Source organism: Pempheris klunzingeri, chromosome 22 (genome assembly GCF_042242105.1).
Source record: "Pempheris klunzingeri isolate RE-2024b chromosome 22, fPemKlu1.hap1, whole genome shotgun sequence".
Taxonomy (NCBI): Eukaryota; Metazoa; Chordata; class Actinopteri; order Acropomatiformes; family Pempheridae; genus Pempheris; species Pempheris klunzingeri.
In genome coordinates, this window is record NC_092033.1 from 15,777,740 (window position 1) to 15,793,349 (window position 15,610).

The 15,610-nt window shown below is 41.0% G+C and overlaps 1 protein-coding gene across 1 annotated transcript; it reads right to left on the reverse strand.

Annotated features, from left to right (window-relative positions):
* Window positions 1–799: 799 nt before the first annotated feature.
* LOC139222138 (tetraspanin-8-like) lies at window positions 800–10,355 on the reverse strand. The gene is made up of 9 exons (XM_070854116.1): window positions 10,149–10,355; window positions 7,588–7,644; window positions 5,018–5,137; window positions 4,846–4,920; window positions 4,357–4,452; window positions 3,901–4,020; window positions 3,644–3,676; window positions 3,463–3,546; window positions 800–2,341 (listed from the first exon to the last, which is right to left on the reverse strand). Exons 1-9 carry the CDS (start codon window positions 10,206–10,208, stop codon window positions 2,249–2,251), a joined length of 738 nt encoding a protein of 245 aa, XP_070710217.1. The 5' UTR covers window positions 10,209–10,355; the 3' UTR covers window positions 800–2,248.
* Window positions 10,356–15,610: the final 5,255 nt, after the last annotated feature.

The following is a 15,610-nucleotide window of genomic DNA, read 5'->3' on the forward strand; positions in this document are numbered from 1 at the left end:
GGAAAAAGGACTGTGTGCATGTCTGCGTGTATCATCTTCGTATTAATGGTGTCAATTATCCGATCGGTCACCATCATGTTGGAAAGGAAGGAACACGTAAACTCAAAACAAAATCAGGGAGGCAGGAGTGTCCACACATACACTCGTTTAAAAAGGCCCAGGAATTTGACATTAACTCATTCAAGCAATCATCAGAATTGAAAGAGTTTGTCGTGGAAAGACTGATTAGCCGAGACTCCAGCTTTCTGTCTGTGATGTTTCTGTTTCAAGGCCTGCAGATGTTTTGTAGGTCGAGTTTCAAGCTTTCCAATGAGGCCTAGAGGGACTAGCTGAGGATTTGTCTGAAAGGAAAAAAACCTCATCAAGACTTGAGAAACTTTCATGCTGACAAGCCCCAGTGGGCTTTCCCACAATCAGAGTAAATGTCAGCCCAGTGTGAGCCCTCTGTCGGCCAGTGCCAGCTCCCTGGATCCTTCTTGAAACCCCTTACTCCCCATCAGCCCTTCAAACACCTCTCTTACCCCCTTTGTGCCCCCCCTAAGACAGCCGTACCTCTTGATCAGCTTGCAGTACCTCTCAATCAGCGCTTTCTATCAAACTGTGCCATCATCCCCTTAATGCCATCCATCTCACCCCGTACCTTTCCACCTGCAGACTCATTTGAGCCCCCCGAGGTTAGTTCTCTAAAGCCCCCATCCTCACTTTCATCCTCTTTTTTTTGGCCCCTCTCTGACCTCCATGTAATGGACAGAGGTGAGCAAAGCCAGTCACATCCCAACACAAGAGAGTAAGACCCAGGTGGATATTCAGTCTTCAGAGTTTATTCGGAAACATGAGTGCAGCTTTCACAATAAATCAATTCTTAACACATTAATTCTCCTCCGTTTAAATTGTGTCCCTTTTTTTTTGTCGCTGTTTTAATTAATTAGTTAATTTCTCATGGCGTGTGTGTGTTCACCGTCTGTGGGAGAAGTGAACTCCATTGAACCCTGTGAACCCTGAGCTGTTCTTTGGTTTGTCACATGACTTCATCCTCAATCAAACTGTTCAGTTGCGTAATCTTCTGTTAATTGTACCGACACAGGTGAGTTGTTTCTTTTTCTATTAAGCATTTGCTATAATTTTTGTTCTCAGTGCTTTTTTCCATTTTCCCAAAGTTGCAAAATACATATTTTGAAAGGATTTGCTTTTAAACCTCTTGGCAAAATGTTTTTCAACTTCATGGCTGAGGTCCAGTGGAGTGTTGTGGTTTTACAAGACTGAAGTGCTTTACATAACATACACATAGCTTTGGAAAATATGCAAGTTCATTGTCCTACATTTTTGTACAAACACACAGACGAGTGACAGATTAAGTGCTTCTGACTTGGATTATTTTAACCCGAAGAGGTTCTGATAGTTTTGCTGGTGATTCCTTCCTCCAAGTTACTGACCACATCCCAGAGACAAAAATAATCTAATCTAATTTTGATAGTAACATCATAGTACAAAAAAATGCCAAGACATCTGCAAATAGTAGTTCTCTAAACATCCACAGTGAGATCTGGAAGAATTCCTTTCCTAGTTCATATAATAAAAATGTGCAAATTCTGGATTGACGAAATAGTAACACTGGCAATTAAAGCTAAGCTTTGCGCCAGTCCATGTGCTAAGCTAGACTATAGTCCTGGACCAACATAAAACTGATATGATCAAGTTATTTGACTTTGACTAAGGGCTTTGTAACATCAAAGTTTAGAGCAATCAATCAATGCAGAATCATTAATTGCAATGCAATGGCTGCGATCAGTGGATTTCCTCACAGGGATGCCATAAATCCATGTACAGACCTGCCACCAAGTTGAACTTTGGTGACCTCCTCGGGTTAATAGAGCTGTAGTCAAAAGTGGTGACAGTTTAGTTCATTTCCTACAAGGTGTGTGTTACATAAGGCCACTATAATATTGCATACCATCAAATAACACAAAAGAGATATGCTGTTTCACAAAAAAATAAATGTTTGTAATGTTTTTCTCTATATTAGGATGCTGGAAGTAAAAAATGCTGCAAGGCAGCATTTTCTCTCCCAAATGAACTCCTCATCCAGCATGTCACATCGTCCCTTTGTCTCCTGCTTTCCCTGTCGCTCTCTTAAAAGGCAGAAATGGTGTAAAAAAAAAAACAAAAAAAAAGATAAAGAAGAAGCAGCCATGTATTGACCACTGAGTCCTCCTGTGACAGTGCAGAGGCCAAAGGTCAGGGGTTTCCCTCAGTAGCCCTTCATGGCAATGGATGCTCCTCCTGACATGTCATGACGTCTGACCTGATGGATCATCAGCAGCGAGACCAGCAGGCCCATGAACTATAAAGACAGGTAGTCAGTTAGACAGACAGACAGACAGACAGGGGACAGGTGACAGGTCTGAATTCACAATAGAAGTGAAAGGCATCACATGAGCGACCATCTGTCCGATCAGCCCTGCTTACAACCGCTGTTATGAATTTAAATGCTGACTGGAGGCCAGCAGCTGTTATAAAGATCTTTCTACGTGTCTGTTTACTGGTTGCAGATTGGTAGTTTAACAGCTGACTGGGTTGTCGAGCTTTCTGAGCTGAACTAAAAGGACAAGCTGTCTTCACCCAAGACACAGTTGCAAAATGGGAGACCTTGCTGGTTCTGGAAGTGTTTTTCCCCACTTTAGATTTAAATTTGAATGCTTCTTAACTGAGATCCTCATCATTTCTTAACATAGAAGCACAGAAGCCTCTTCGTAAGTTCATTTTATGGCCATCAGATGAAATTATTTCAACTTTTCATCTGAGAAATCCTGATTTTTCTGCCAGTTTGGAACGGAGGATCACACGTCTTCATGGGCCTTTAGCTGAGCCTGAATGTAGTCTGCACTCGTGATTTAAGACCCAACCTGAGTGAACACGACTGACCCGAGGCTTTAGCAAAGCACTGGCTACAAGGAAAATGTCGCGCTAAATTACCTTTAAAACTAACCCGACCTGCAGATACTCGAAGCAAGATGACAGCCAGAATTGACCCAGAATCTGCTACTTTGATGGGACCCTAAACTTTGTTATAAATTTGAGGCCTATGCTCTATGGCCAGCTGTGGCCAAGCGTTGTGTCCAAATGCTGAGAGGACCATACTCAAACTGCAGAAATCTGACCTACAGTAAGATGTTTAGATGTTCATCTTATATTTCATAGAGTGTCATGTACGTCCAAGCCTTGCAATGCCGACACCTGACATTCTTCTTTATTCAATGGATGGAACTCCTCCAATTTGAAACTCTATCACCTATCAAATTACTGGTCTGTCCAGTTTACACAACTAATTTTCAGTACTGGTTTATTTTCCCTGTTGAAGCGTTGTACGATGTGGCAATGTAATTGATAATATAATTGTCGTATTAACAGCGCCATCACAGAATGCGATCGAACAACGACACGGAGAGTAACAATTTAGCTTACTGCGGTGACAGCAAATGCAAAGAAGAAGCCCATGGCGATCTGGAAGATGAGGTCGAACCACGCAAAGATGAAGCCACTGCAGGTCTGCGGCAGAAGAGGAGATGGAGAGAAGGTCATTATGTAGAAAACATCACTGATGGGTGAATTGGATGTTGTGTTGGTTGGTTTGTTGATTGTATACCTGTTTATAGATTTGGTCTGGGCCCGAGGATCCCTGCAAGAAAACAAGAATATTATGAGATGAAATTATTTTAAAAAAAGATTCCGGCCAAATCATATGAAAAGTGATTTCAAAGCAACACAGTGAATTACAAATTGCCTTCTGATTCAGCAGCAGAGCTACCAAACAATGTTTCAGATATTTTTTAGAAAATTGCAGATTCTGTATCAAAGACACACAACCTCTCTCTATCATCTCTGTCATTTTACTAAACCAACCTGAGGTTTGGATTTGCATTCAGACATCCCAAAGGGTCCTCGATATCCAGACCTGCACTCACAGGACTGAGGGATCTGATCACCCCAGTCTGAGGCGCCCACCACTCCACAGCACTGGACCTGCAACCACATGAGAGAGGGAGTTTCAACGGGTGGAAATGTGGCAGCATTAGGTGACAAGATATCAATAGTATTAAGTGAAGGAAAGCTGAATAATAAGTGATTACACCAAAATATTGATCTTTTGTAATTATTATTATATTTAAACTACATCCCAAATTTAGCTTTAAAGAAATCTTTGTTATCAATGTAAAATTGGATCATATGGAGGTTTGTTTGCATGTATGTGTAAGTGACGCCCTTCTAACGTCCGCTAGAAAGCATCAATCCTAAAAGAAGTGCTGTCAAACCTGGCCGGACTACAGTCATAATGATCAAAACTACGGAGAACTTTACACTTTTCTGCAGCTCTTCAAGCAGCGCTCTCAGTCCCTCCTCTTCCATGAAGGGCTTTGATATCTCAGAGGAGGCACTGTCAAAGCTATGCTTGATCTACAAGAGGAGAAAGACCAACATTAATATCAAGACAGATTGCTCCTTACTTGGATTACTAGGATAAAGAGAGAGTAAAAATAGATGGAGTGTTGGAAAACAAACCTTGTAGTGCAATAGTAATACTAACCATAAGATGGGAGAGAAAAAATAACGGTAGCATTAAATTGCAGTAAAGGAGGAGATGTAAGTCTATATTGCCATCAAGAGAGAAGAAGGTTAGCATCAAGATAGAGAAGGGAGAATGTTAACATGAAGGTAGGTGGGTGCTGCAGAGGAGGCCTGCATGTTACAAATACAAAGGCAGTAATTCTAATGGAGAGCAAAGAAAGTATCTGGAAAGCTTAATGGAAACTCGCGTCAAGATAGTAGAAAGTTACATATTTAGATGACCTTGTTCCTTGTGACAGCCATGATGATGCCAAAGATCAGCATGATGACCATCCCCACTCCCATGAAGCCTGCAAACTGCACATGCAAGCAAACGAGCAATGGTCAAAATATCAAGTTGTCGTATTGATTCTCGTGAGTTCTTCTTCTGTTTGTCGTAGGATCTTGCACATACTATTTTAAGGGCGAGTTCTTTCTCGGAGCAGCCCGCATAGATTCCCAGGCAGGAGATGCCGAGGACGCCGATGGCAAACACCCAACCCCAGCCCAGGCTCGGGGTCCCGACCGCCGATAGCTGGTCCACCATGACAGGACAACGACACAAGAAACACAAAACAGTTACTACAAACGGTGGATTAAATAATAATGCTGAAATGACATCTTCCCTTGAAGTTAAGTTTCCTTAACGTTGGAAAAGGACAAGCTCAGTCGTTTGCGAGTGTGTATGTTCCTTTTTCTTCAGTTCATCTCTTGTTCGTGCTCAGCGGCGTCTCGTCCGTTGTTTTTTGTCTGTTTGTTCGTTTTATGAAACACACCCGGCACACATGATGATGAACTGATTGTTTTAGTCCATTTGAGACACAAATGAATTGGGAGTTTAGCGCCAGACATAATGAATGCAAAGTTTGTTGATTTATAATCTAAAAACTAGCAGATGATGGCGGCGAGCTCCTCAGAGACCGCCAATGTCACATTAGAGTTTTTAGACAGAATATCAATTACGATAGCTGTTTGGAGAAGACTGCTGACTTAGACCGACCACAATACCTCCTCTCTAACTGTTAGAAAGAAATAGAGAAAACCCAGTGATAATCGCCTTTAATGTTAATTTATCTTTAAATCTTTGATTGAACTGTTAACGTTGGTTCAGCGACAGTGAGAGAAAGTTCTAAAAGCAGCCGAAAAGCGCTTTAATGCAGGCCAATGCTGTATAAAGGGCATGGGTATCGAGATTCAGCCCATTAGGAAGTTTTAAAAAAAAAAAAATGGTTGTTGGAAACCCAATGATGTGTTGTGGAGACTGCTTAACACAAATGGAAAGTAAATTTGATCAGTTAAAAACAATGAGCTAAAAGGCCATGCTCCGTGCGGAAAGATGCCCCCCCCCACCCCCCACCCCCCCGCCACGTATTTCTGATGTGATAACATTGTCAGAGCCATCCTGTTTTTCTCTTGCAGAGAAAGGGGGACTGGGAATGGAAAAACTCCCCCCGAGCTGCATCTGTTCTCCATTAAAAAAAAAAAAGGAATCAAAGCCTCCACTACGTCTTGGCAGCTGCCCGCCTCCTTATAAACAATCCAATCCTTCACCTCAACTTGTTTTCAACATTTATGCGCTTTTAGATTTGTACAGTGTACAGGATTACACATGGGATGCTCTGACTAACAAAATCAGCCTTGATTTTCACAGACACAAACCAGCTGCTTTTGTTTGAATCCCCACAAACGCTCTCAGAATATTAACTTTCTCTCAAAGTACATAGTATTCATACTGCTGGCTACACAAGGTTCTTAACATGTTGCAGTATGATAGAAATCCTTTGAGAAATCGGTGCAAACAAACCCTGTAACCTTCTCTGTTTTCCCGAAACTGACGCTTTGTGTTTCAGTTGTTCACACCTGATTCTGATTTCCTTGTTGTACCTCTGTGAGTCACACTACAGTCTGCCCACAGACATCCCGTAATGAGAAGCCGCGAATGCATGTTTGGCAGTGACCACTGGACTCAACAGTGATAATGAACAAGGATTGGATTCATCTGGCAGATCACAGCAAACAGTCATGATTTCACAACCTGGCAGACAGACAACCCCCTGTTTCTGGTTTAGACAGCAGTTGTAGCCTTTTCCTAGAAGGGGTCACGGTCCATTCTCACAAAATGGCGTAAGAATAGGAGGCCTTTGTGAGGATCCTTTTTTGCTTCCCACGTGTCATTTCACGCCATTTAGTCTCTACAGACTTATGTTGTTCTGTAATCAACATACTTATTTTAACCCAAGTCATCATCGTTTTCCGAATCTAACCACATAGTTTTGGTTCCAAACCTAACAGAACTGGTACATTTCGTCACCTGAAATGTTTCTCAGCATGTTTTACTTTCAAAGTGTAACCAGATGTTACGTAATAATTTCTAACTTGACCTCAGAACGAGTGCAATGTGGTTTTGATCATCAGGCGTGACAGGCAGCGCCAAATGGCACGCTGAAATGCATTAAATACGCCATCCCGTGAGATCGTTACGTCCACGCTAATGTGATATTATTAAACCCAAGAAAAAAAAAAAAAGTTTGGAGTGAGAGGAATCGTGAAAACAGAACGGCAGTTAAACTTTGAGCAGCACTTCATTTTTTTGGACAAATTAAACTAATGAGATATAAAGTGTTAATTGGTGAGCTTTACAGCGTCTTGCATGCACATGTGACCTTTGGATTGAGCCAGGCGAGCTGTTTACACCTGCTTACAGTCTCTACATATTCAGCCTACTTTACAGACCATACAAGAAGCGTGGCATCGACCTTCTAGTCTAGTTTCGGATCATAAAGCCACTTTAGATGTAAAGCACACCCGACACGTACATAAAACCTACAGCTACGATCAGTGTGTTGAGTCAAAGTCAGTCTGCAAACTGTGATGGAACACTATGAAAGTTTGGTTCATCTTTGTTTTTACCTTACGCTACATGTTTTTTTTAGAACCTGTGTGATTGTTGTGTTGACTGGATTCACTGTTGTCGCTGTTGCTTACCTGGTGGCTGTAGGCGGTGGACTTCACAGCCCCGAAGATCAGCAGACATCCAGCGATCTGAGGACACAACACATCAGTTTGTGTTTTAACGAAGTTGAAGCCAAGAGTACGGAGGCTGAAGTGTGCCAACAACATAGTGATTGTTAAAAAATAAATAAATAAATCCAAATGAAAGAGTTTAAAAAAGAGCAAAGGATTAGCAGAAAATTAGAAGACATATTAATAAGAGGAATAAAAAATATTTCAAAACCCCTTTAACCTCCTTACCAAGAAAAAAGCAATGAAAAAATGTATTCTTTAGATATTTTATTTCCTTGGGGCACTAATAACAAAATCAATGTTTTTTTATGAACAGACCCCACATTTTTTGAAATATTGGCCTCTACTGAACGGTTGAGATGTTGTAAGTAAAACATTTTCCAATATGATATAGTGAGTCAAAATGTGCTCAACCATACGGTTGAGTGGAAGGTTAAAGTTTTTTTTTTTTAAATTGACACAAACTGTGGTCTGCATCGATGCATGCATGTGATGTATTTCCAAGCAACAGTGGAATATGTGGGCAGGACTTAGTCACAAGGGGAATTTAAATCAGAAGAGGGGGAGCTGGAAAATAAGGGCTTTCAGGGCAATCAATTGACCCCAACCACAGTCTTTGAACATCCGAACGCACACTTCCTCCTATGGCATTTTGCTCTGGTAGCTGCGGTCATGTGTGTCTGCATGACGGATGGGGCTGCCTCAAATCACACCGGATTGGATATAGTTATGCAACAGCTCCCGAGTTTAGTGCGAGTCATTGAGGATAGCTTTAGAAGACAAAAGACCCCCCCAAAATTATAGCATGCAGCAAGAGCACTATTGCACTATTCTGTATTTTGCACCTTCCGTTGTTTGCACTGTCCATGAGAGCTGCTGTTTCTCATTTAAATTTCGTTGTGCTTCTTGCACAATGACAATAAAGGAATTCTGATTCTGAAGAGATTGGTGAACATTTAACACATGCGCTCAAGATTAAAACTTGGAGAAAGTATTTTTCATTTCACTGTACGTCTTCAAAGGCTTTAAATTGCTGGAAAATAGTCTCTACTCAGAGGACTTTGAGGGCATAAAACCACCAAAACCATGAATAAGTGATTTTGACCGCATTAAAAATGTGTTTGTTATCTCTGTAATTATTACCTGTGCAGGCATGACATTTATACTAGTGCATGCTGGGGTTTTTATTTCATCTCCCCGGCCTTCTGGTGGGCTTTCTGTAATGTCGGCTCAGAGACACTAGAGGGAGACGGAGCTCTGAAGAATATCTCTGTCACTTCTGATCTCATGAGCTGAACGCTGGTGGTCCAAACGCTCTCAGACACATGAAACGTCTTTTTTCTTTTAAACTGCAGAGACACCACATGTTTGCATCTGTTGTTTCCCTTCGTTTAGTGAAGTGTTATAGTCTCGATTAATCTAATCAAATGCATGCAGACTAATTTAAAATGTTCTCAAACACAATGTTTACATTCTTTGGATGTGTAAAAAAAACTCACTAAATAAGAAACACATGCCTATAGAGTGAAGGCCATGAAAGGAAGGCATTGTTTTTCATTCTTGAGCCACATTTAGTTTCCTGCACAATTTCAAAAGCCATTATTTTTAAAGTGTTTTTGTGATAAATTGCTTTTTGTGCAATTTTTTTTCTCCTATAAAAAAAAAAAATGCTCCTCAGAACTGAAACAGCCTCTTCAAACTCCGGCCTCTTTACATTGCCTCATTTTCTTCTCTCTCTCTCTTTTTTTTTCTTTTTTTTTTTTATCAGCAATGAAAACAGTCACCTCTGCAGCAAGAAAGAATGAAAAAAGGGGGTGGGTGGGAGGGCTGAAATATGAACCTGATCTGTGCTGTTGCTGGGATTTGTCCCCGCTTTCCCTTTTTTTCCCCCGTCTCCCTCTTACTGGAAGTGACTGCTGACTGAACATGAGCAACAATTAAGCTGGACATCTGGACCTGTGTATTAATTAAACAAGGATGCTTTTCACTCCTTTTTGATATTTTATCACTTCACTTTCAATTTAATCAAACAAACACTATGATGTTTTATACTGTTATTTTTTTTTATATATTCATTCCAGTCACTTAAATGAAGTATAAAGTATCTATTTTCCCCTTCCTTTTCAATAAATCTGTCTTTTGTCTTCTTGTGAGCATACTAGATTTTCTCCACCCCCTTTTTTTTTTAGCAAATAAAAGATGAAAATCAAACAATTAGCCAACTTTTTACTATCTTTTTTTCAGCTAATTGTAGATCACCCCCCCCTCTCTCTCTTTGTTTCTGAACATAGAAATATTTAGTGATTTGTTGAACAAACCACAGCAGGAAAAAATGTTTAACTTCCTTTTCTGGTGAATTTATGGTTCCAGTTTCCATCTATTGTTCTAAACCCAAATACTTAACTAAAAAAAACAAAAAAAAACAAGACAAGCCCCCCGAAAAAAAAAAAGAAAAGAAAGAAAAAAGAGCACTAAAATTGGAAATAAAATCAGAAATCTTCAAAGAAAGAGTGTCTACTTACTGCAAACAGCACATTGAAGAAGATAAAAAGACACTTGAGGCATCCATTAATTTTTCCCATCTTCAGTTTTTGGTGATTGGGTCTCAGAGATGAAGAAGTGAAGCTATGTGCGTGAAACACAGTGTGTGTGTGATGATGTGCAGCAGTGTGCAGCGTGATAAACTGCCAGCATACTCAGTGAGCGAGGGTGAACACAGAGCTGCAAGATACAGATCTGATCTGCAGCCAAAATCTACACCACACAGTATGCATGAACTCATGGGAACTTTAATTTAAGATTTCGTTATTTTGGGCGGGGTCTCAGTCCAACACCTGACATGTTTTTTCTTATTTAATCTTTTATTCTATTAAGAATCTTTCCAAAAAGTAATTGATAAAAACACAGTCTAACGAATTTACGACATTCACATGTAGCGTGTTAAGAAAAAAACTCAACTTTAATTGTTTCACACAATTACATTCCTTTCAAATACATGTTTTGATTGTGGCATATGAATGTCTGATATGAAGATAGAAGTTTGCAAACGTTTATTGAGTAAGTCCAGATGATCTGATACCAGAGCTGTCAGAACAGGAAGGGCACGAAACAGCTTGTGGCTACTGATCAGGCTACTGATATTCTTTGGTTTTGTTTTTGTTACAAATCCCATGAAGAGATCAAAGCACATGGCGCGTTCGTCCGTCTCCTTATACGCGCTGACATCCTGGTTCCTGCTGCAAACAAATGTTTAGTTTAGATTTTTAAAGAGGCTCAGTCATTTCCCAAAACATCTGACAATTGTAGTTTTCCACAAATGCAGAGGGCTGGAATGTGATTGGCCATCCCGGGCGCTGCCCCATTATCCTGCACTATGATTGGCTATCTGGATGGACCTTAGTTTGTATCTCACAGGCTTATTTATTTCTACTATGTTGGGTCTCTGTGCTGTGACTGTTACAGGGAATAGGATTCGCCACCTGTGTGCTTAAGTTTAGACAACTGAAATTACTTTGTTGAAGCTCAAGAGAGATTGTGGTCTTTGTTGAAAGAAACCAGATGGGATGTGAAACGCAGTCTCGGGCCCTGTTCACACCTGGCATTAACATGTCCACAGTGACATGCAAATAAACACACACACATCACAGATAAAAATGCTAAAAAAAAAAAAAAAAACTTCAAACATAAGTGAAACCTATTCAATATCAATGCCTCTTCTATCTAGCTTTAATATCACACTCCAAATCACACCCAGAATCATCTTAACTACTGTGATGGAGAGTTTTTGTGGACAGAGATGGATAGAGGAATGAGCCTCTCTGACATCCACTCGACTGCGTCTGAGAGGTTTCGGGAAAAGCTACGGTGAGAAATCACTCACCGCATGTTAGGAAAATGTAAACCCTGTTTTTAAGGGGGGAAAAAAATGCTGGAGCTGTTTTTTTTTTTTTTTAGGGGAGGGCAGATTTTGTTTAACCTTTATCTAACCAGGAAATCCCCTGAAATTGAAAACTCTGTTCCGAGGGGGACCTGGCTAACACACTGGTTACACTTAAATACACAGAATACAAACATCAACAACACTCAAGGAGGAGGCTAAATCCAGCGCAGTTAAGGCTGTTGCATTTCTCTGTTACGTGGACCTTTAACGTGGATTTACATTTTTACCAAGGAGGGTGGTTTATTAAAGAAGCCGACCGGTTGAACAAATACTGCAAACACTGCTGGAGGTTTTGCGTCAGAAGATGATACGAGGGGGAGTTTACCCAGCACGGCCTGTTGTGCAAATATGCAAAAGAAGTGGTCTGCAGCCAAATCATAGAGCGCAGTGAAGCGACGAAAGCCTTTTAAAAGGAAGCCCTGCTTTTCCTAACATTACATTTTATTCAAGCATTGATTCAGATTGAAAGAATAGCAGTTGGATGAGATAATGAACTGGTGGTCCACGCCGAGATTATTGCTTTGGTTTGAAGCGTGAGGAAACAAAATAGTTAGCGGACCTTAAATCAAGATTTCTTTCGGGTTTTTTTTTCTTTCTTTTCTTCAAAATCTGTGAATGTAGTCCGAGCCAAACAATTTAGTGTATAAATCAAATGCAAACAAAAATGAGATTTGAGGCAGAAAACAAAGACAGAAGAGAAAGTAATCTGTTTTGGGACAAAATCTGTTGGTCTTGGTCTTATTGTCGACTGGTTTTACTGTTTTATCCATCTTTTAAATGCAAGAATGTAAGTAAGGATGCAGTTTGATGTGTCTGGAGATGAATGTTCTGCAAAGCCGAAGAAAAGCTTCCCAAAGAGGACAATAACCTTAATCGTTTTAATCCTCTGATTCAGGGGGAGAAGCTTCCATCATTATTCTAATGACACTGATGTTTAAAAGTATTTTCATGCAATAAAGAAAGAAAAATCACAGCCAGCATCATATTTTAGATTGGGGTCTGTCCCATGACTGAACTTTATTCGCTTGCGAAACAAGTGATAATGTTTTGTCCTGATGTCTTTTGAGGGAAGCTGCAGCATCGGGTCATTAAGTTCCTCTAGTGTAAACATGCTGCCTGACATGTTAATTTGTGGAAAACAGAAGCTGGTGCTGCGTTGATCAGCGTGCTCATTCTGCCTCCTTCGATAGAAACCTTAAGTCAGTACGCGTGGGAGTGAGCTGCATGAGTGACTTGAGGAGAAAAAAGAAAAAGCTTTAAAAAAAAAAAAAAAAAAAAAGTCGTTTGCGGCTGGGTTTTCCATCTTGAGGTGCTGAGTTCAAATAACACGCGGAGAAAACGGAGTTATGACAGCGCCTCAACAGCAAAAGTGGCAGGAATTTACAAAAGGCACCTGCCCTTATGCGCTTTCAGCCACACTCATGCACTAAATTCGTAACTGCAATGCATTGTTGGCAATTTCAGACAAAAGGTCCAAGTAGATGACGTGCAGGAGAAGAAAAATTAGTGCAGAAGTTGTTGAAGTCCTGTTGTTGCCCCTATACGAGGGTGTACATTCTAACTGCTCTAGATCTATGACGGGTTTACTACGGGTCTCTTGGAGGAGACCACACCCACCCCCTGTGCGTGTCTGTGTGTGTCTCTGTGTGTGTGTGTGTGTGTGTGTGTGTGTCAAATAATAGCTCCATCCTTCCCGCTAACCTTTCAGGAAAAAAAAAAAAATCTGGAGGTCAAAGAAAAAAAAGAGAAAAGACAGACAATATGCTCCTTGTGCCCCCACGACGGTTCTCAGAGGGGCGATTAGTCGGACCAAACCACTGAAATGGGAGCTTCCAGCGGCAGATACATACCATGCTGTGGGCTGTTTTCACATCAAGGCTGCACCCCAGCAAGGATCTCAAATAACGCCCATGAGCATGAACGTATGATTCAAAGAAAAAGAGCAGCGGAGTCTCTCCCCCCCCCACCCCAACGGTCGAGGTGTCACTGAACAAATACAGATGTTGATTAGGGAAAAAAACAAACTCCCAATCAAAACTGCGCAACCAGCTTCCACTTGTCCTCCTGGAAACAAAAGCAAAAGTGGTGATAGAAGCAAATGTGATGTTTGGCTGAACGTGTTGGAACAGGAATCCAATCTTATGTCTTTGAGTTATTCTTTTATCCATCTCTTCTAATACTGTATGCAATCAAACACGTAACAACTTTTGTATTTTAGAGGAGAGCAGAAGAAAAGTAATTGCACTGGTTTGTGTGTTCTAAAACAAACTTTAAACTTTATGAGATTGCGCACCAGCCTTGTGATTTTAATGGTTTAATGACCTCAGGGAGTACAGGATGTTGAGGATGGATGTGAGGGAGGAAGTTTATCTATCCATTTAGGCCGGTCTGGGAGGGATGTGTTGAAGACCGCGGGTGGAGGAGGAGGAGGAGGAGGAGGAGGAGGATTCGTTCCTGGAGCAGCATCACCAAGCAAATTAGGTTCCCCAGAAGTTACCTGGAAAAGAAGAGATGGGAGAAGTGCGCACAGGGTCGAGTAAGAGGGGATGAAAGGAGGAGAAGTGAAGGAATAAGGATGGACAGAGGGAGGGAGGGAGGGAGGGAGGGGTTGTCGCAGGAAAATGGACGATGGGGGATCTGGAAACGGAGGGTGAGAAAACTGAGACAAACAAGGTCATGTGGATTATCCAGGTATGAGTAGAGTAGACAGGTGATTAGATGCATTAAATCAATAAATTAATCTTTATCAATATAGTGCCAGTTCATGACAAACATTATCTCAAGACACTTTTCATTTAGGGCAGGTCAACTATTGAGAATGAAAGATTGTGAAATTGCCACATGAGCAAGCACCAGGCGACAATGGTGAGGAAAAACTCCCCTTTAACTGGTAGAAACCTCAGACGGGACCCAGCTCAGGGGTGGGAGGTGTTACATTTTCAGTACCCATGAGTGTATTTCTGTCATAGGTAGGTAGGTCGTTCTTTGGAAATCTGGAAATTTGAAAGCGCTATACGTGCCATTATAAGCGCCACTGTATCTTTTGTGAAGTGTTTCAGTTTATCTCTGTTGACGTTTAGCAAAAGGTCAATGAAAATTAAAATCTAGCCCGCGGTGGGAGACGTTGGCCGATCGCAGGTGCTCTCAGAGGGAGAGCCTTCCTATTGGCTGTTCTACAAAAGCGCATGCGCCTGCACGTCCCTTCAGATGCCAGTGAAAGCCGTCTTCAGCGGAAGAAAATTCCTGCAGAAGAAGTTTCTGTTCCAGCATTGGCAGCATCTGTGCGCAGTGCAAAGTGACCCAAACAAAAGGAGGAGGGAGAGTCTAAAGGAGATCTTGAGCTGCTAATTTCTTTTATATTTAAAATCTAAATGTGTTGCAGTGGGTTGTCTGACTGTGTGTAGTGTGTGTGTGTGTGTGTGTGTGTGTCTTTAGATATTGCTTTACATAGTGCTGTTAAAGTGGAAATTACCCAAAACCCTGTCTCTCAGCAGGACAGGCAGGTACAAGTACTTAACAGGCAGTTGTCCAAGAGTCAGGTGTCTCAAAACTAAGTAGCAGAAGAACAAAAAATCTGGGCTGGTGTATGCAGTGAGGGACTGATATGGGAAGTCAGAACATGTGAATGAATGTTTCTGAGGAAGCAGAAATGTGACTCAAAAGCAGAACAGAGCACCAGACAGGAGCCCAAATTCACACACATTTTTTATTAATTCTGATTGGAATAATTTCATCATTACAGTAATACTTAAGTAACAGTGTTCATTTGAAATACGCTACACATTTCCCGCTGCTTTTTAATGCTATGTTTTTAACACTTTGTTCATTTTTTCCCGGACTTGTTTGAATGGAATATTCAATTCTTCAAGAGTTTATTTTAGGCGAAACATACGTCAAAAGATATTTATGTCAATCCACAAGTCCAAACCAACACCAATGACATACAGGTAGATTTCTTTTTATTTCAGTTTGACTTCAACCCAATGGTCAGGTCAGTTAAACCATCGGCATCAGTGCTGTTGCCGTGGTTACCTGTAGATTAAT

Coding starts and splice junctions, on each gene's coding strand:
- LOC139222138 (XM_070854116.1), bottom strand. CDS start 10,208: ATGGGAAAAATTAATGGATGCCTCAAGTGTCTTTTTATCTTCTTCAAT. Junction 7,645..10,148: donor TCTTCAATGTGCTGTTTGCA/GTAAGTAGACAC, acceptor TTGTGTCCTCAG/ATCGCTGGATGTCTGCTGAT. Junction 4,921..5,017: donor AAGAACTCGCCCTTAAAATA/GTATGTGCAAGA, acceptor TTGCATGTGCAG/TTTGCAGGCTTCATGGGAGT.